General features: G+C 41.2%; 1 protein-coding gene across 1 annotated transcript; it reads right to left on the bottom strand.

The window, feature by feature from the left end:
• Nucleotides 1-7,309: 7,309 nt before the first annotated feature.
• RBMX2 (RNA binding motif protein X-linked 2) lies at nt 7,310-13,871 on the bottom strand. The gene is made up of 6 exons (XM_081896219.1): nt 13,823-13,871; nt 13,152-13,267; nt 12,986-13,037; nt 8,966-9,095; nt 8,449-8,626; nt 7,310-7,888 (listed from the first exon to the last, which is right to left on the bottom strand). The coding sequence occupies exons 1-6, from the start codon at nt 13,825-13,827 to the stop codon at nt 7,530-7,532; spliced, it is 840 nt and encodes a 279-aa protein (XP_081752345.1). The 5' UTR covers nt 13,828-13,871; the 3' UTR covers nt 7,310-7,529.
• Nucleotides 13,872-19,984: the final 6,113 nt, after the last annotated feature.

The following is a 19,984-nucleotide window of genomic DNA, read 5'->3' as shown; positions in this document are numbered from 1 at the left end:
TTGTTCCAAAATAATAATAATAATAATAATAATAATAATAATAATAATAATTATTATTATTATTATTATTATTATTATTATTATTATTATTATTATTATTATTTCAAATGTTATCCAGTTTGTATCACACCAATCCATACGTCCAAATGACAAAGGAAACTTAACAAATTCATATTGCAAACAGGCAGACCACACATTAAAAAAACCAACTGTTGGAGGATGGGGACTCCCAAATCTAAACAGCTATGACAACGCATGCTAATTCAGCAACATGACAGAGCTAATGTCTGGCAATAAGCGAGCTTAGCGGGGCACCTTAAAGAACTTGGAAATATATGGTGTCCTTATAAAAGCAATGTTCTGTTTTTGTTTGTTTTTAAATACATCTCTGCTCTTTACATTGGCTTACAAATCCATTCATACTTACAACTTTCTGGATTTGGACAAAATGTGCAAAAGGTTCCGGTCCCAGGTCCAGTTTATTCAAGGGACATTATTATGTGTTTTCATTGTTTCAAGAAAAAATGTGAGATTTGGAAAGCTCTTAAGAAAGTTGGAAGGAATATCCAACCTAAGACAACAACCCAGTTAAGATCTTTCAGGATTTACCTTTTGACATTTAAAAAAAACTCCACAGAAAACAAAAGCATCCGGACTGGAACGGGTTATGCATTGGAAATGCATTCTTAAAGAAGGCACCTGGGGACAGGCATATGTTGTTTGAAAACAAAGGTTGATTTCAATATACTCCCACATTTATTTCTTTAAAATGTTTGAAATATATTTGCTTTTTATGCTTGTGGTATACAGTACTCTGTACTCACAGAGGTGCTGCATTACTGTCTGCTGTTCAAATAGAGTATGCTTCAAGCTATATTTCCCTAATATTTTAATAGTTTTAAGAAGGTTCCAGACCTGGAACTTAGGTAAACTTGCTGGAGTTCCAATTAATTAACAGAACAAGAACAGTAAGCATAGAAGGTGTGAATTGGTAGAGAAAATTAATAATTATTTACAAAAATGACTACAAGTATAAATGTAAATACAGTGGTACCTCGGGTTACATACGCTTCAGGTTACAGACTCCGCTAATCCAGAAATAGTGCTTCAGGTTAAGAACTTTGCTTCAGGGTTAGAACAGAAATTGTGCTCCAGCGGCGCAGCGGCAGCAGGAGGCCCCATTAGCTAAAGTGGTGCTTCAGGTTAAGAACAGTTTCAGGTTAAGTACTTAACCCGAGGTACCACTGTACATACTTTAAACAGACGTTGTTGGCAAAATATCTTTGCAAAAAGGACCCATTACTACTATTCTCAATTGTTTTCACGTAGGAATCTCCAAACCATACTCCTCAAAGTTAGAATCTTACCATTCAATTTCTTTTCTTAATTTGGATTATAATTTTTTTACAATCCTGGCCCTAAATTTACCCTATCATTAGCGGAAATTTCTGCTATGTCGTCTGCCACTATTAGAATAAATAATATAGATTTACCTAAATGTCTTCTTGGCCACAAAACAAAAAAAGCCTGTCGGCTATCACCTCTGTTATTTGCATTAATCTTAGAACACTTAGCAAGAAGTCTACATTCAGTTTTAGCTGGAAAGGGGGTAACCATTAACAGAAAGGAATACATCCTGGGATTTTATGCAGATGGTATTATTTTATGTACATCATGTACATCAGATCCCATTAGTGTTGATAGGGTGTTAAGTGAGGAATTTGAGGCTTTTCCCACTGTTTCTGGACTTAAAGTAAAATTTCAAAAAAAGGAGTGTTTTTCCATACACCACAGGCTCCAAACATTACAGATACCAATAGCCAGGAAAACTTTCAGATATTTAGGAATAGCAGTCACCTATAACTTTACACCAGGTAAATTATAACAAAGTTTGGAAAACAATAAATTCAAACATATGGCACTGGAACAAAATGAATCTGTCTATTACTGGTTGACAGGCTGTATCTAAAGTAATGCTGGTGCCAGAATTACTTTTTATATTGGAAATATGGCCAGTCTAGGACCTATCAGCCCATATTGCATAATGGCAAAGGAGGATTAATGAATTCAAATTCCAATCAGATAGATCATACTTTTTTTAATGCTTTCCCTTCATCCCACCATAGGTGGATAGGGACTCCCAAACTTAGTTATTATGAAGCAAGTCACTTAATCAATATGGCAGATTTAGTGTCAACTCAAACAGGAGTCCAATGGACAATATCAGACAGCAGATGGTGTGTCTATAAGTGCAATAGCATTTATGAAAAACAAGTTCTGTTCCTTACACCGGCTCATAAACCTGTTTACACTCACAACTTTTAAGGGGTGAAGGTCCTATCCTAGGGCAGGGTTTGTGTGTATGCAACTGAAATACAAAATCAATTGGGATATGTTCCAATTCTATAGCTACTGGATTATCAGTTACAATCCTTTTAATATGCACTCAAGCTAAAAAAGAAGCTACTGGATAATTAACAGCATATGAGAAAATAATAGTTGGAGAAAACATGGTGATGAAAGGTCTAACTTCATCCATGTATATAACTATTATAGAGGTACAATTTTGCCCTCAGCAAAATTAGGAAATTGGTGAGAACTAAGCTTGTATTTTCCTGCCAACCTAGGAGTCTGAAAGCACGCCAAAAAGTGCAAGTAGATAAATAGGTACCGCTCCGGTGGGAAGGTAAACGGCGCTTCCGTGCGCTGCTCTGGTTTTGTCAGAAGAGGCTTGTCATGCTGGCAACATGACCCAGAAAAACTGTCTGCGGACAAACGTTGGCTCCCTCTGCCATTAAAGCGAGACGGGTGCTGCAACCCCAGAGTTGTCTGCGACTGGACTTAACTGTCAGGGGTCCTTTACCTTTATCTTTTTTAAACTGGTATTTAGACATAGAAGAAAAGGTTAAATTAACTTAAGACCAAATCTCTATCAACAATGACAAGGGAAAGAATTCTCAAGAAAGTACATGGATGGCACCTAACTCCCAGATGTATAGCATATATAAAACCAAACAGCTCTCCCATGTCTTGGGGAGGATGTGCTAGCATAGGGACACGCCAGCATATGTGGTAGGACTGCCCCAAATATGAACATTTTTGGAAAGCTTTTTTTTCATAAATATCTCTGATCAGAGCACAAACAATTCCCATGACCCAGAGCTGGCTCAAATTATACAACCAAGACATGTTATGCATTAGAAATAAGAACTTATAACACATTTGTTAACCGCTGCAAGAACAGCTACTGCCAGATCATGGAAATCCTTACAGTTATGAAATATAGACCATCATCTGGCAGACAGCACTGCTAGAAACACTCATACAAAAATTAATAGTGACAGGACAAAAGAAACATGGCAACTTTTATGCAGTTTGGTATGATTTTATTACAATTTCACAATGAAGCATATGGTAGGAAAGTACATCTATAATACAGTCTGGTGAACATATGTAATCCCTCTTCCTTCACTCCCTATTACAATGGTACCTCAGTTTTCAAACGTAATCCATTCTGGAAGACAGTTCGAGTTCCAAAACATTCAAAAACCAAAAACTCAATACGGAAGCCTCAATATGGAAACCGCATGACATGTTTGACTTCCGAGGCATGTTCGAAAACCAAGGCATTTACTTCCGGGTTTACAGCATTCGAAAACAGAAATGTTTGTCAACGGAGACGTTCGAAAAGTGAGATACCACTGTCTTTCTCTAATTATGATATATGTAACTAATGGCAAAAAGAATGGATATTAAAACATATAATTTTGAATTGTTACAGGTATAAACTTTTATTTGCCTATGTTCACCAATCTAAACATCATACGTTATTATACCTGATTTAATTGGAACTACCGTATTTTTCGCTCCATAAGACGCACCTGACCATAAGACACACCTAGTTTTTAGAGGAGGAAAACAAGAAAAAATATATTCTGAACGAAACAGTGGATGTATGATTTTTGTGGTTCATGCTGTGGCCACAGACATTATATGTGATTTCACAGTGAGTTTGGGGTGACCCAATGCAAAAATCGTGATGATCCATGTGGATCCGTGCTTTGTAATCACGTATTTGCGCCATTGTGGCCCCACGAAACAGTGGATGCGTGATTTTTTTCGGTGCAGGCTGTAGCATGGACATGCTATGTAATCTGATGGTGAATTCGTGGTGACCCAGTGCAAAAATCCTGAGGATCCATGTGCTTTCACCTCCCTGCTCCCAGGCAGCCTCCATTATCTCTAGAGTCCCTTATGTCCCTCCCGATCCCTTGCCAATCAGCTGCTCAGCGGCTTTGTTTCAACACCCTCTTCCCTCTTAGTGTCTTTTACTTAGCTGGAGCAGTATTTTGCTCCTTCTTTTCTTCTAATTACTCTCCTTATTGCTTTAATCTTCCTGTCTCCTCTCCTTGCAAGTTCGCTGTCTTTACCCCCCCCCCCCAGGCAGCCTCCTTTATCGCTAGAGTCCCTTATCTCCCCTCCTGATCGCTTGCTGATTAGCTGCTCAGTGGCTCTGTTTCAACACCCTCTTCCTGCTTTCTTAAAAAAAAAAAGCATGATCTGCTTTTTGCCCCTGGGCAATTCGGCTCCATGGACCACGCATTTGCTCCATAAGACGCACAGACATTTCCCCTTATTTTTTAAGAGTAAAAAATTGTGGCTTATGGAGTGAAAAATATGGTACTCAGTGTACAAGTTAAATATTTTGACTGTTTTATTTAATTCTTGTAAATGATATGTTCATATGCAACCAAATTTGTAAGTTTTTGCAAATGCATTTATTTTGTGTGTATATGTGTGTGTCTGTGTGTGTAGCTGTAAAGCTTATTGTAAAATACTTGGAAAGAACTAATGCTTCCAATGGAAAATCCACTAACAGAACTAAACACGATGCTTGACTCTTTAACACAGTGGTTCTAAAAAAATATATATCTAGTCCACGCTGAATTTTTTAGCGATAAGAAATACCGTACATTGGGGGGGGGGGGGGCAACTCCTAGCAGTGCTTGATTTGTAACATAGAACACAGCTACTTTATAATATTATCATGGGAAATCCGGAAAGTATTAAACAATGCAGCTACATAAGAACATGAATCATTCTCAAAATATAATTATAAACAAACATCTTACATATGCACCTTAAGTATCTATACAAATTAAAAGAGAAGTGTGAGCTTGCTTTCGTCAGGTAATCTCATTTATATTAAGGTCTAATTTGAGACAAATAGTATGCATTAAGGACAGGAGTCCAGCAATTGAGGAGGCAAGTGGGGAGGGCTGTATCCCTTGGAGAGCAATTTTCTCCCTCTGGCGCTGCCATGGCTCTTGCTGGTGTGCTTGAAATGTGCCCTAAATCTGGGTCTCAGAACACCCACCAGCTGAAGAAAAGTGGACTACACCAAGGTAGGCAGTCACCGAAGACGACAAAAGCACAGCCACATGTCGTTATGTGAAATGTGACTTTTTGCATTACATGGCGTTTACAAGTGTTTCAAAGGAAACCAATTAATAAAGAGTTTTTCAAGAGCATATTAACACTCAGAACCCTGGAAGGAGATCAACACTTCCCTTCAGGTCTTTTAACAGCAGCATGGATGGCGCTTTCGCCTGCCCCTTTGGATTTGGATGCGTTTTGCTTTCGAGCAAGGAAGTCAGCTTGTAAACGCAACCTTAGCTTCTAATTTCCAGCTGATGACTTAATTGTGGTCTCCATGGGAAAAGTGCCCATTTTTCAAGTAACCACGGGGTGCATGCGTGTGTGGAAGGAGGTGGCTAACTTGACATGGGAGGGGGGAGTTTAAGTGGGGTGGGGGGGAGGAAAAACACTCAAACTGGAGGGACAAGGAGTGTGCATGGGGTGCATGTGTGGAAGGAGGTGGCTAACTTAACATGAGAAGGGGGAGTTTAAGGGGGGAGGGAGAAAGGGAGGCAAAAGTTCTCTGAAAAGCCAGTCAGAGTGTGCTGGGCTTCTCTGTGTGTGTGTGTGTGTGTGTTGTTGTTGTTGTTGTTGTTGTAAACAACATTTTGCCCTTTTCCCTTATGGGGTATCCAAGAGCCCATATAGAGTCCTTACATAGGTTCCCTATTGGTAGGAGAGAATAACAGAGGCCAACCAGAGAATATTGAGAAGCAAAGCAGCTAGTAAACTTGATCTTTATTGATCTGTTGCAACAGGGTGCTCCCCTCAAATGCAAGAAAGGAGGAGGACCCAGAAAAATGCTGTGCAAGGCCTTATAAAGACTTTTGAAATTGCCACCTTGTAGATCAAGACCACCCCCAGAAACATCATGCATACATCACAGAAGGGGTGTAACCTAAGACCACCCCTCAGATACATCACACCTACACCACAGAAAAGGCAGTATAAAACATAAATTTGAATATTGTTTTCTCCTGTTGTTGTTGATCTCCTGTCTGGCAGGTTACTTGATTGGATTGCCTGGGGAGCCTGGCCATGCTTTTGTAGTGGTAAATACTTAGTTCCTGGGCCAGGTCACAGGCTCACACCCTATTCAAACACAGATATACCCTTAAGACAGGATTTGTGAAGGAAAAGAGAATGGGGAGGGTTTTCCACTTTGACCTTGCAGAGAAAACATTTGATTAGTTTAGGAATCAAAATGGTTCCAGGTTGGTCTTCCTGTGCTGATCTATGTATGTGCTTGGTTGGTACACTTATTACCATATATCTAAGACTATAAAATTCCTATCACAGTGTGAACCTAAAGGAATCCTTTCTGCACCCAGCTTCCCTCTCTCTCTCTCTCTCTCTCTCTCTCTCTCTCTCTCTCTCTCTCTCTCTCTCATGGCATGCCTCTCTGTCTGCGTATGCCTCCTTCTGCCTCCTTGCTTCTCCTTCTCCTTCTGCCTTTGTTGTGCAGGTGCGTCTTTTGTGAGGAGCATGCTGTGCTCTCTCAGGCTGCCTTGGAGAGGAGCTGGGCTGCGATCGACAGAAATCAGTCAGGTGATCTACGAGTCGAACCAGCACTAAGTTATATAGAGTACAATTTAGACACTAATCGTTTATGCTTAATAAATTTTCAGATTGTGTTAAGGGTCTCAGAACTTGTGTTTTTACATGTTCTTTTACAATGTTCTTTTACAATAAAACTACGAATATGATTAAAATAAATCCAGTTTGTGTTTTAGATTTGATGAATTTTATTTGGTTACCAAATATAGGTTGATTATTGGTATAGAAATCTTGCAATGAGAATTCCCAGTGTTCAAATTGTTTAACTCTCCCTTGCTGATAAAAATCTGGGTGATGTGATATTGGGATTAGTGGAGAAATAATAGGTACAAGATTGTAATATATACAAATGACATGTGAAGACATGGTCTATTTATTTGCAAAATTCATTATTTCTATTTCCAAAACAATAAAAAGTTACTTAAAAACAAACAGAGGCCAACAGCACACAACATTCACTCCACCAAGGATTCAGGGCTCCCTGCATGTCACAGGGTCAGGTGGGTCTGTGGTGGCTTGAAGGCTCCTCCTTGCAGGGCTTTTCTTCTCTTCCATCACTCCCGGGATCTTCTGCTTTCTATTGCTCGGGGCCTTTCTTTGGAAGTATCTACCTTCTTGTGCTTCTCACTGCGGATTGTTCTCTGTTCTTGCCTGTCCCTGTCTGTGGCTCTGTCTCGAGACCTCACTCTCACATGCTCATACTTAGACTCCTGTTCATGTTGTGCCCTGCTTGCATGTTTGTGCCCAGATGTGCTACTCCAGGTCTGCTGACTTGCATTGGCATGCCATTCATACCCTGGGTCTTCCTTCTCCACTTTGATCCTGGTTTTAGAAGGAGGCGAGTCTGCAAGCTGTTCCTCTTTCGCGCATTTTCGGTGCTCTCTCTTCTCTTTCTTCTTCTTCTTGCTTTTCTCTTTAGACGAACAGCAAGACACAGAGGTCAAAAAGGTTTGCCACATCCCTACTAAAGGTCCTCATTATTTCTGCTCTTTCATCTAACCATTCCCAAATATTTCATCTCTCCAGGAAACTCTTCTTCCTAGTGTGTCATATGCCCTAACAATCCCAAGACAATCAGACACGAAACATTTTTAAACCCATCTTTCCCAAATTCAGTTCGCTCTTTTTATTCTTGGTATCAGTTCTGCCCTACTGCTGACCTTGCATTATACATTGTAAGGATCAAGGGCAACAGTTTAAGAGAAATACACATAAAGACTAGCCATCCTTCACCCTCACCTGCTCAAACCACCCGTTAAACAAAGGCTAGACAATCCTAGCAGATATTTCACACCTAGTCAGGTAAAATGCATACTATAACTCAAGAAAGGCAGGGAAGATGACATAACTTTGGACTTTCCACCATGCTTTGTCACTTGCGCACTAGTCATTTCTAGGAATCAAAAGCTGGCTCATATTTCTAGACTTAGGAGTTTCAAACAGACAATTTTCAGACACACACGTAGATGTTACCTTTTTTGTGTTTCTTTACTACCACCTCACTATCTTTTGAAGACTCTGGTGAACTTGGAGGTGTTTTAGCACCACATCCTTTTTCTCGGAGAGCTTTTGTTACATCATCAATATCCTCAGAGTCTTTCGGTGGGCGATAGTTAGCCACATGGTCCACACGAATTGTCCTTCCTTTAATCTGTGAACAGAGAATCATTACAATTATGGAACAGACACATCTAAACTGGCAACCTGGTTATTCTCCTCTTCTTTTGATTTAGGCAGAAGTGGCACCACAAAACATAAGCCTGGAGCAAAATAAGAACTAAACTCATAGAATGTTAAGATGCCTGACAGAATACTATGACTAGTCCTTTTGAGGGCTATTGAAAATGCTCAATTTCTGCAAACCTTTCCTAGAAGAGTCTGGTGACTCAATGCATCTTCCAGATTGAGGACTTATCACAGCCTGACTCTAGTAGCTAAGTACAACAGAGAGGAATTCTAGACACTTTATGTCTCCAATTGCCAAACCAACCTTTATTCCATTAAAATTATCAACCGCAAGAATAGTGCTTCGCTGATCTTCATAGCAAATGAAACAGAAACCTTTGGATTTCCCTGTCTTTTTGTCACGTACTAGATTTATGTTCACAATTTCCCCATACCTGAAAAGAAAAAGAGAGATCAACAGAACTTAGGCTTCACACTGAAAACATGGAAGGATACAAGTCAAGCTAAGAAATATTAAGAAAACACGAATGCTGAGGTAGGGTTTAATTTCTCAAGGCAAAGAGGTGAGAAGAGTATAACCCTGCTTCAAAAATTGTATCCATGAATGTAACTGCCACACTGGGTCACATCAAGATCTATCTAGTATGGCATTCTGTTTGCAATGCATAAATAGCCAGCCAGGCTATTTCCCCACTTACAATGGGGGAAATCCTCTCCCTGAAGTGAGAGATAGTTAGCAGAGACAAGAAGCCAGAATTTCAGAAGGGAGGGGCAGAATTGCAGTGAAGGATGAGATAAGCAAACAGGACAAAGGTGTCCCTTTTCAAGCTGGAGTGTGGGTGTGTGGGGAGGCAAAGCACAATGCTGCAGAGAGGGTCAGACATGATGTTTGCGGTCTCTTGGAATCTGAGGCTGCAGCAATGAGAGGAATAGGACCATCTTGTGATGCAAACACTCTGCAGTCCCTCCATCTAGACACAAGTTCTATATATGTGTAAATAAAACACATATCATGACACCACAGATTCTGCTGTGTCTCATTGTCTTCAACAGGCTCACAGACCCTGGAAAGCACACCTGGGAGTCTCACACCACTCATGGAAACTGGGGTGGGTTGTAACACTATTAATTAATGGACCTAACTCAGCCTTGTCCATTAATTTCATGTCCCATATCTAGAAAGCACGGGTCCAAGTAGTTTTCTGCTTGCCCTGTGCTGTTTATGGATGGGTCCGAGCGGCTTTCCCCTTGCCCTGCTCCTTTCCCAGGGTAAACACTCTCTTTTAATTCTAAATTGGAGTGAACATCAATCTGAAGAAAACCTGAATTGTGATCATCAAGCACTATAAAGAATGGCTTTCCCCAGGAGAAAGCAGCAGAACAAAAGGAAGTGTGGATAAGTCATATTGAATTCGATGGTGCTTACTTCTGAGTAGACCGCACCATAAATGTTTTAAAAGACCTCTGGGAAATGATATATAATGAACTGAAAAAAATGTTGAAAATAACTTTTCCTAAGAAACCAGAAGCTTTTCTTTTAGGTATTATAGGACCAGAGATCCCAATGGGCTAGACAAAACTATGTATGTGACCACGGCTGTGCACACTCTCTTAGCCCAGAAATGGAAAGATGGTACAACACCGACCAAAGAAGAGTGGCAGACAAAACTGATGAACTATGCTGAGATGTCAAAACTTACAGAAAAAATTAGAAACCAGGAAGAAGTCTTTAATAAAGAATGGGGAAAGTTTATAATTTATTTGAAAAGCTATTGTGAACAATTACATACATTTACAGATAGGTAGCCGTGTTGGGTATCTGAAGAAGTGTGCATGCACATGAAAGCTCATACCAAGAACTAACTTAGTTGGTCTTTAAGGTGCTACTGGAAGGAATTTTTTTTTGTTTTGACTATGGCAGACCAACACGGCTACCTATCTGTAACTGGAACTATGGAAGGCACCACATTGAGCCGCATGAAATGGAAGTCCATCAACCTCACCAGGTATCTGAAGAAGTGTGCATGCACACGAAAGCTCATACCAAGAACTAACTTAGTTGGTCTTTAAGGTGCTACTGGAAGGAATTTTTTTTTTTTTTAATTACATACATTGTTAGGATTGACAGAAAATCTGTAGTAAAAATTTGAACTATGGATTGACAAAGGATTTATAAAAATAGTTGTGATAGAGATACAGAGTGGGGAAAATCATTTCATTAATATCCACAATGTGGGGGAGGGAAGTCAAAAGGGATGCCTTCAAAGGAGTTCTCAAAGAAATGGAATGTTGAATGGACAATAAATGATGGCAGTTAATCTCTCTTCACACCAGACCTGAGAAGAGTGCCTGAAAGGCTGCTCACGGACATTTATGTGTTTGGGAAATAACAGAGGAGCTGATTGTAAGGCAACAAGAGCGGCTAGCTATGTAAATGAATTAAAATGAATAGAAGGGTGAGAAGATGATTAAATAAGAAGAATGAAGAAGGCAACAACTGGAGGAATTGGACATATGTTTGCACAGGAGCAGGAAACCTAATTATTTTTTTAAAATGTTTAAACAATTAGGATTGATTTGTTAAAATTTGGATAACTAATAAAAATTTAAATACAAAAAAGGATTACCGTATTTTTCGCACCATAGGACGCACTTTTTCCCCTCCAAAAATGAAGGGGAAATGTGTGTGCGTCCTATGGTGCGAATGCAGGCTTTCGCTGAAGCTGGAGAGCCCCACCGCTAACCCCACAAGCTCGGGGGACAGCGGGGAGGCGGAACGCCGCCATCCCGCTGTCCCCCGACTTGGTTAGAAGGCTGGCGGGGGGAGAAGCCTGCTCCTCCCCGTCGCCAGCTCCGCAAACTCGGGAGACAGCGGGAGAGGCGCAGCGCGCCGTTCCCGCTGTCTCCCGACTTGGCTAGAAGGCTGGCGGGGGGGAGAAGCCTGCTCCTCCCCGTCGCCAGCTCCGCAAACTCGGGAGACAGCGGGAGAGGCGCAGCGCGCCGTTCCCGCTGTCTCCCGACTTGGCTAGAAGGCTGGCGGGGGGGAGAAGCCTGCTCCTCCCCATCGCCAGCCCCGCAAACTCGGGAGACAGCGGGAGAGGCGTAGCGCGCCCTTCCCGCTGTCCCCCGACTTGGCTAGAAGGCTGGGGGGGGGAGCCTGCTCCTCCCCATCGCCAGCCCTGCAAACTCGGGAGACAGCGGGAGAGGCGCAGCGCGCCCTCCCGCTGTTTCCCGACATGGTTTGGAGGCTGGCGGAGGGCTTCCTCCTCCCCCAGCCCCGCAAGCTCCCAGAGCGATGCCGAAGCTGCGCGCAGCTTCGGCATGGCTCTGGGTCCCGTTCTGGGGGAGGGGGAAGCTCGGGCTTCCCCCACCCCAGCCCCGCGTCTCCAGCCGGGAGACGGTCGCGGGGGGCTGCTTTAGCCCCGCGCGCGCTCTCCCAGCTGGAGTGGTGACACGCGCCTATGGAGGCTCCTGCCATAGGCGCGCGTCACCTCTCCAGCTGGGAGAGGGTCGCGGGGGGCTGCTTTAGCCCCGCGCACGCCGTCCCGGCTGGAGAAGTGACGCACGCCTATGGCAGGAGCCTCCATAGGCGCGCGTCACCTCTCCAGCCGGGAGAGCACGCACGGGGCTAAAGCAGCCCCCCGCGACCCTCTCCCAGCTGGAGAGGTGACGCGCGCCTATGGCAGGAGCCTCCATAGGCGCGCGTCACCTCTCCAGCCGGGAGAGCACGCACGGGGCTAAAGCAGCCCCCCGCGACCCTCTCCCGGCTGGAGAGGTGACGCGCGCCTATGGCAGGAGCCTCCATAGGCGCGCGTCACCTCTCCAGCCGGGAGAGCACGCACGGGGCTAAAGCAGCCCCCCGCGACCCTCTCCCGGCTGGAGAGGTGATGCGCGCCTATGGCCGCTGCTCCCTGACCTGCTCTTTGGGGCTGGTGGTGGGCTTCCCCCGCCAGCCCCAAAGAGCAGGTCGAAAGGAACCTGAAGCCTGGAGAGTGAGAAGGGTCGGTGCGCACCGACCCCTCTCGCTCTCCAGGCTTCCAAGGTAGTCGCCTGAATGCACCTTAAATGGCACCTTGTTTTAGAGCGGGATAACAAAAGGGGGAAAATTCTCCCACTCTCTGCGCAGTGCTTCCTGCCGCTTCGCTGAAGGGGCGCTGGGCAGAGAGCAGAAGAATTTTTTTTCCTTGTTCTCCCCCCTCTAAAACAAGGTGCGTCCTATTGTCCGGTGCGTCCTATGGTGCGAAAAATACGGTATATGTTTATGTATTTCATTCATTCATGTTTTTTATGTAAAATAAAAGCTAGATCTCAATTTTTCACTTACTGTGAAAACACACAAATAATGTCGCCTTCTGTTAGCTCATAGGGAAGACCACCTAGAAGCAAAAAAAGCGGAGGAGGAAATAAGTACAGTTCCAAACAAAAGTCGCACAAACTGCTATACTTTCAGGGATTGGGCCTCGGAGGCTGCTTCTGTGCTTGACACCCACCCACAAACACCCAGGCACTGTCGCTGTACTCAGCATGCCAGGAGACCTTCTCTTGTACACCAAGCTGTGCCTCGCGCTCATTCAGCTCGTTGATAAGCTTCACTTTGGTTAGTGGACTAGAGAAAGAGAGAGAAACAAAAGCCGTGTGAGTTCAGGACAGACTTCACCTGCATTCTCACCAGCCTGCAGGGTGTCCCAGCAATTCGCGCCAGCGTACATGGTCCTTCCGCAACTTAAAAAACACCGTCCCCGTGAGGAAGAGAGAGGTAATTAGCCAAATATCACCCGGCGAGGCTCATGGCAGAATAAAGAGACTTGCATGTCGCCGATCTCGTCCTAGCCCCACACTATACTGAGGCATATTTAAGGCATAGCTGTCAACTTTTTCCTTTTCTTGCGAGGAATCCTATTTGGAATAAGGGAATTCCCCTTTTAAAAAGGGAACGTTGACAGCTATTATTTAAGGACCCGAGAGGAATGCGTGGCGATCTTGCGCAAATTCAGACGTGCTATTCTTCCGTGTCAGGGCGTCACACGTTTCAGGCTGGATCTCGGCTCTCGGAAATACGATCTATAAGGCCGAGCGCTGATTCAAGAGAAGCCCCCTCGCTCTCCCAAACCTCCACACGCCATACCAAACCAAAACCTCCCTACCCTGCCGGCTCACTTACTTCATGGGGGTTCTTCTCGTCTCTTGCGCGCAACAAGAAAAAAAAACACCTTGCACAAGCTCGGCCGGCCGCGCACGCGTAGTCCCGCCTCCTGCTGTCCCTGATAGGTCGCGCCTCCTGACAAGATAACCAGTCCCAATGCTCCGTCTATCTCGGCCATGCTGTCCCAAACCGCCTTCTAGAGGCTCTATAACGCAATGGAACCATAGAGACAGAAACAGTGTAGAACGAATTCTTGACATCGCCGTTCTGAAATTTGAAAACCCGCCCATTGGCGTTGGTGGTGCCAAGCGGTGTCGCTCTAGCCTTTCACATCCCTGTGGTGAAAATTCTTCTGTCCTTCGTAATGGGAGGTTCCACTGGGGGGATCGGATTACTCTGGAGCGCGGGGCTTCGATTCCAATTGTCTGCGTTTTGATTAATAAATAATATGCATATATCCAAACTAAATGTCAATGCAATAAACATGTTTTAATGCTTTTAAATTTCATAAACCCTTTTTAAGATGCAGAAGGTTTGAATTCCCACGTGTTCAAACCCAAGGTGTTTAAAAATGTGGGTATCGGCGGACACTGGTGGCTGTGCTCCTCGTGTGTAAATTGTACAAGGGGCATCTTTCCTAGTGAGTGAGGCGGCCCCTCAGGGAAAGGCCCTGGAAAAGAGCGTCTGCTTTGCATAGAGTTTAAAAAACAGTGGAGAATCAGGGTAGGTTATGTCATAGCTGTCAACTTTTCCCTTTTCTTGGGAGGAATCCTATTCGGAATAAGGGGATTTTCCTTTAAAAAAAAGGGAAACGTTGACAGCTATGGGTTTTGTTATTAGTTGCCTTCCACATACGTTCCAAAGCAATGTACAAAATATAAAAGAAGTAGAAACAGTTACTATAGCACAAACAAAACAAAAGAGTTTAAAAACAATACAAAAATGGACACATACTCGTCCAGCTGGAAACTGTCTTAATACAGTACTGTATTGTTAATTTCTTACAACCCGTCACAGGACCGTATGTGGCAGGAGGGTGGGTAAGAAATTAGTAATAGTAACAGTAATAATAGCATAGTAATAATAGTTTCCAGTCAATTCAACTACATGCATACCCTCCAACATTTCTCCCATTAAAATAGGGACGTCCTATTCCATAGTAAGAATAATAAGAATAATTTTATTATTTATACCCCACCTTCTGACTGGGTTGCCCCAGCCACTCTGGGTGGCTTTCAACATATATAAAAATACAATACTGTAATACATTAAACATTTTTTTAAAAAACATTCCTATACAATGCTGCCTTCAGATGTCTTCTAAAGGTTGTATAGCTTTATCAGAATTCTAAGGTATCAAATATAGAATAAGTGGTCATAAATGCACAAGGTAACCACACACACCTAAGTATATAAACCACTTGTTTGAAATAGTACAGGAGAGCAATCCTGAAGCCATTTTGACTCTCCCAAAGTGACCTCAAATGTTCCTCTGCAATAGGAGGAAATGGGGAAAACTTTCCAGTTGTATTTTCACTTGCAAATCCCATTAACAAAACTTCCTGCAATTCAGCCCCTCCCTTCTGAAATTAGGGTAAAGTTACCAGATTTTTTCCCAATGGATTTTGTATGGGGACTGATTTGTAAATCCGAGGACTGTCCTGGGAAACGGGGACGTCTGATAACCTTATTTAAGGGTGGTCTTGGGCTAAGGGGTTGGCAATTTCAAAAGCCTTTAAAGGTTCCTGCACGCTATTTCTTTCTTTCTTTCTTTCTTTCTTTCTTTCTTTCTTTCTTTCTTTCTTTCTTTCTTTTTTTCTTTTTTTTAAGAAATAGAAGAATTTGGACAGGTGGCAGGTTTTAAATTGAATAAGAAAAAAACCAAAATAATGGTGAGAAACATAGACCAAGAAACTAGTGAAAGAATATAGCAACAGACTGAGATTGAGGTGGTAAAGAAAGTGAAATATTTAGGGATTGTATTGACTCCCAGAAATATTTACATGTTTCAAAATAATTATGTACCAGTATGGAATAAAGTTAAACGAGACTTAGAGGTGTGGGGTAGAATGAAATTATCATTTTGGGGAAGAATTGCAACGATAAAGATGAGTGTTTTACCGAAAATGCTGTTTTTGTTCCAAGCAATTCCAATAATTAAAGGAGTTGCAATATTTAAAGAGTGGCAAAAAGTGATTTCAAGATATATCTGGCAGGGCAAAAAGCCGAGAATAAAATTTAAGTTGTTAACAGATTTAAAAGAGAGGGGAGGCTTCACCCTGCCAGATATGAGATTATATCATGAAGCATCGTGCATATGTTGGTTGAAAGAATGGATGAAATTAGCAAATACAGATTTGTTAGATCTGGAAGGTTATGATAATAGATTCGGTTGGTACGCATATTTATGGTATGAAAAAAAAACATGTGCATAAAGGTTTTGAAAATCATATTATTAGAGGATCTCTGATTGAGGTATGGGGTAGGTACAAAAACCTACTTGAACCAAAAATACCACACTGGTTATCACCATTAGAGGTGATGAGTGTTAAAAAGATCAATATGACTGGGAGGTGGATAACATATGGGAGTTTAATTGAGAAAGAGGGAAGTAAGTGGAAAATGAAACCATATGAAGAAGTGAAAGAATATGTAAACGATTGGCTGCATTACTTTCAGATTAATGAAATGTTCTAAAAGAGGTTGCAGAAAGAGGCTATTTTGAAAAATAATCTAGGTTTCAACAAGAAGTATTGAATAATTAAGTTAAAAATTTATCTATGCTGTATAAATTATTATTGGAATGGCATTTGAAGGATGAACAAGGTGGCTGTCACCAGTGGAGGCCAAGGCTCTGAAAAACATTAATATGGAGACAAATTGGCCAAAATATTGGGAAATTTTGGAACAAGATGGAGATAGATTAAAGCTGCAGAGCTTTGACAGTTTAAAAACTAAAGTAAGAGACTGGCTTCACTACTATCAAATAAGGGAGGTTTATAATTTAGATAAGAAAATTGGTTTTCAGGTGGAAAAATCAAAATTGGAAACAGAATTGTTAGATCCTAAAATCAAGAATTTATCAAGAATGTATAATTTGCTGTTGAAATGGAATACACAAGATGAAACGGTTAAATCTGTTATGATTAAATGGGCACAAGATTTTGGACACAACATTATGATGGCTGACTGGGGAAAGTTATGGACCACAGGTATTAAGTTTACGGCTTGTAATGCCTTAAGAGAGAATATAATGAAAATGATTTACAGGTGGTACTTAACCCCAGTCAAGCTGGCTAAAATTTATCATCTGCCCGATAATAAATGTTGGAAATGTAAAGAGACTGAGGGCACATTCTTTCACCTTTGGTGGACATGCCCAAGGATTAAGGCTTTCTGGGAGATGATTTATAATGAAATGAAAAAGGTATTTAAATATACCTTCCAGAAGAAACCAGAGGCCTTTCTCCTGGGCATGGTCGGCCAATTGGTGCGAAGGGAGGATAGAACCATTTTTATGTACGCCACCACAGCAGCGAGAATACTCATTGGAAAGTATTGGAAGACACAAGAATTACCCACCCGAGAAGAATGGCAGACGAAAGTGATGCACTATATGGAATTGGCTGAGATGACTGGCAGAATCCGGGACCAAGGGGAAGAGTCGGTGGAAGAAGATTGGAAAAAAATTTAAAGTATATCTTCAAAAATATTGTAAAGTTAAGGACTGTTAGAAAGATGTTGGGAAAAGAAAATTAGGTAGTTTTGGTAGATATGATATAAAGGATTAAATAAAAATGAGTTGACGAAATTGACGAAAGAGAGGACGTTAAATTATAATATATTAAATTAAATTATTTAAATGAAAATAAGGTTGGAAGGATTTGCTGAAAAAACGATTGGAACTAGAATACAAAATTGGGAGGTATGAGGAGGTCAAGGAAACAAGTAAAGGAAGAAAATTTGTAAAGGTTTAATCTGTTCTTTTTCTATTTTAAGTGAATGTATTTTTATACCTTTTTCTCTTTTTTTCTTTTTCTGTTATTGTTGTATTATTTTTCTTTGTATTTTGTATTGCTTTTTTTCCTTTTCTCTTTTTTGTAACTTTGAATAAATATTATTTTAAAAAAAATGAAGGAGGAAGAGGTTAAATCAGTTATGATTCAATGGGCCAAAGACTTTGGATATAACATTCAATTTGAAGATTGGATAAAATTGTGGAAGGAAGGGATGAGATTTACGGCATGTACCACAATTAAAGAAAATGTTATGAAAATGATATATCGATGGTATATAACACCAGTTAAATTAAGTAAGATGTATAAGGTGAGTAATAAATGTTGGAAATGTAAGGAGAAAGAAGGGACATTTTATCATATGTGGTGGGAATGTAAAAAAATGAAGTGCTTCTGGGAAATGATATATAATGAGATAATGAAAATACTGAAATATACATTTGTTAAAAAACCAGAAACATTTCTATTAGGAATACTAGGTGGTGAAATAAAAAGAAACAATCAGAAAGTATTTCTGTATGCAGTAACAGCAGCCAGAACTCTTTTGGCCCAGAAATGGAAACAAGAAGAAATGCCTACGATTGAAGAATGGAGATCGAAATTAATGGATTACGCGGAACTGGACAGATTGACAGGGAGGATTCGCAACCGACGAGACCAAAGATTCACTGAGGACTGGAGTAAATTTACAGAATATATTAAAAATATTTGTGATAATGATATAACGTTTGTAAGTTTTCAAGAAGCTCTGTAAGAAGATTTGGTAGAAATATTGTTTAAACAACATGGTAAGATAAGATATATATAGTGCAATATAAATTAAGAAATGTGAAGATTTGTGATAATTACGGAAAATTATCAGACATGTTGATGGAAGTCTAAAAGAAAAAAAGATGTGTGATGAGTTTTTGATGTTTAATAATGTTATAAATTTGTTTTTATTGGAAAATTAATAAAATTTATATATAATGATAATGAAGGTTCCTGCACACTTTGTTCTGGGTCTCTATTACCTCCTTGCAAGGAGGGGAGGGAACTCTGTTGCAACAGAAAAATTAAGATCTGCCTTACTTTCACTATCCTGCCTCCATCCATTCATCTCTGGCTGATCACCTTATTCTTCTTTGGTGAGTAAGATTGTCTTCCATGAACATTGACTTAACAGTGTGTTTGTAAGCGACTGTGGAGGTCAATTCTGGATCCACACATCTTTCAACAGTGAGGACATAAGTTTCCGGGCTTAGGGGACTCAGTCCCTTGCAGAGTTGGGCAAAAAAAGCCAACCACTCCTAGTTTCTATATTAATAGTTACTTATCTCCTTGGCTTGGGGTCACATAACTCCATACTCTTCAGCATTTTTCTGATGAAAATAGGGACATTCTATCATATGCACCAACATTTATTTGATGAAAATAGAGACTTTCTAAATAAAAGCGGGACATTTCAGAGTAAAATCAGAAACCGGGATGGCTTATGTTAATCTGCGACTGTCCCTGGAAAATAGGGACACTTAGAGGGCTAGCTACATGTTGCACCCAGCTAATAATTGTAGACTAGTAGCTTTTGTGAATTACTGTAAGCATTATTTAATTCACTGGTCCTTCAACTCAACTACTGGGTCATAGCCTGATCTAAGGTGGTGTGGGTAATGACAGCAGCACTACCTCCCTGCTCCAATTATGGTATACTATAGAAATCAGAATAAGAAGTGGGTCCTCAAAGGCATGTTGGGTGGGTCCTGGGTCTGAAAAAGTTGAAGACTACTACTTTAACCAGATTGGAATGGGAGCACTGAAGACCTTGTCCTGCAATTTATGACACCAACAAACTGTGTTTTTATAGTTCAGCATCTTTTTAATGATCTAAGCACTGTACAAATGTTTGTAAAAGAAACAACATTGTCCTGCTGGCTTAAAGAACTCCTTTGGCATTTCTAGCTGGTGTGAGTAGGAAGGAAGCAAAGAGGTGTGAGCAACAGCAACCAGCCTCATAAAGAGCCAGCTAATTACTTTTCAGCAGGCAATGACATCACCATTGCCTGATAAGTGTTGGTCCATTTCTAAACATTTATCTCTCCCTTATAAACAACTACCACACTGGGCTTATTTGGCTTCTGGCCTATTGCAGTGTGGTATCAGGAAGCAAAGCTGCAGGGGCTGAAAG

This window comes from Podarcis melisellensis, assembly GCF_964234715.1.
Source record: "Podarcis melisellensis genome assembly, chromosome: Z".
Classification (NCBI taxonomy): domain Eukaryota; kingdom Metazoa; phylum Chordata; class Lepidosauria; order Squamata; family Lacertidae; genus Podarcis; species Podarcis melisellensis.
The sequence above is the reverse complement of the archived record's forward strand: the minus strand, read 5'-3'. Positions and strand labels throughout refer to the sequence as shown.

Excerpts from the sequence above, each read along its gene's own strand:
- RBMX2 (XM_081896219.1), bottom strand. Across the intron at positions 13,038-13,151 it reads CAGTGCCTGGGTGTTTGTGG|GTGGTCTTCCCTATGAGCTA; the intron begins GTGGGTGTCAAG and ends TTTTGCTTCTAG. Across the intron at positions 9,096-12,985 it reads ATTATTTGTGTGTTTTCACA|GTATGGGGAAATTGTGAACA; the intron begins GTAAGTGAAAAA and ends TTTTCTTTTCAG.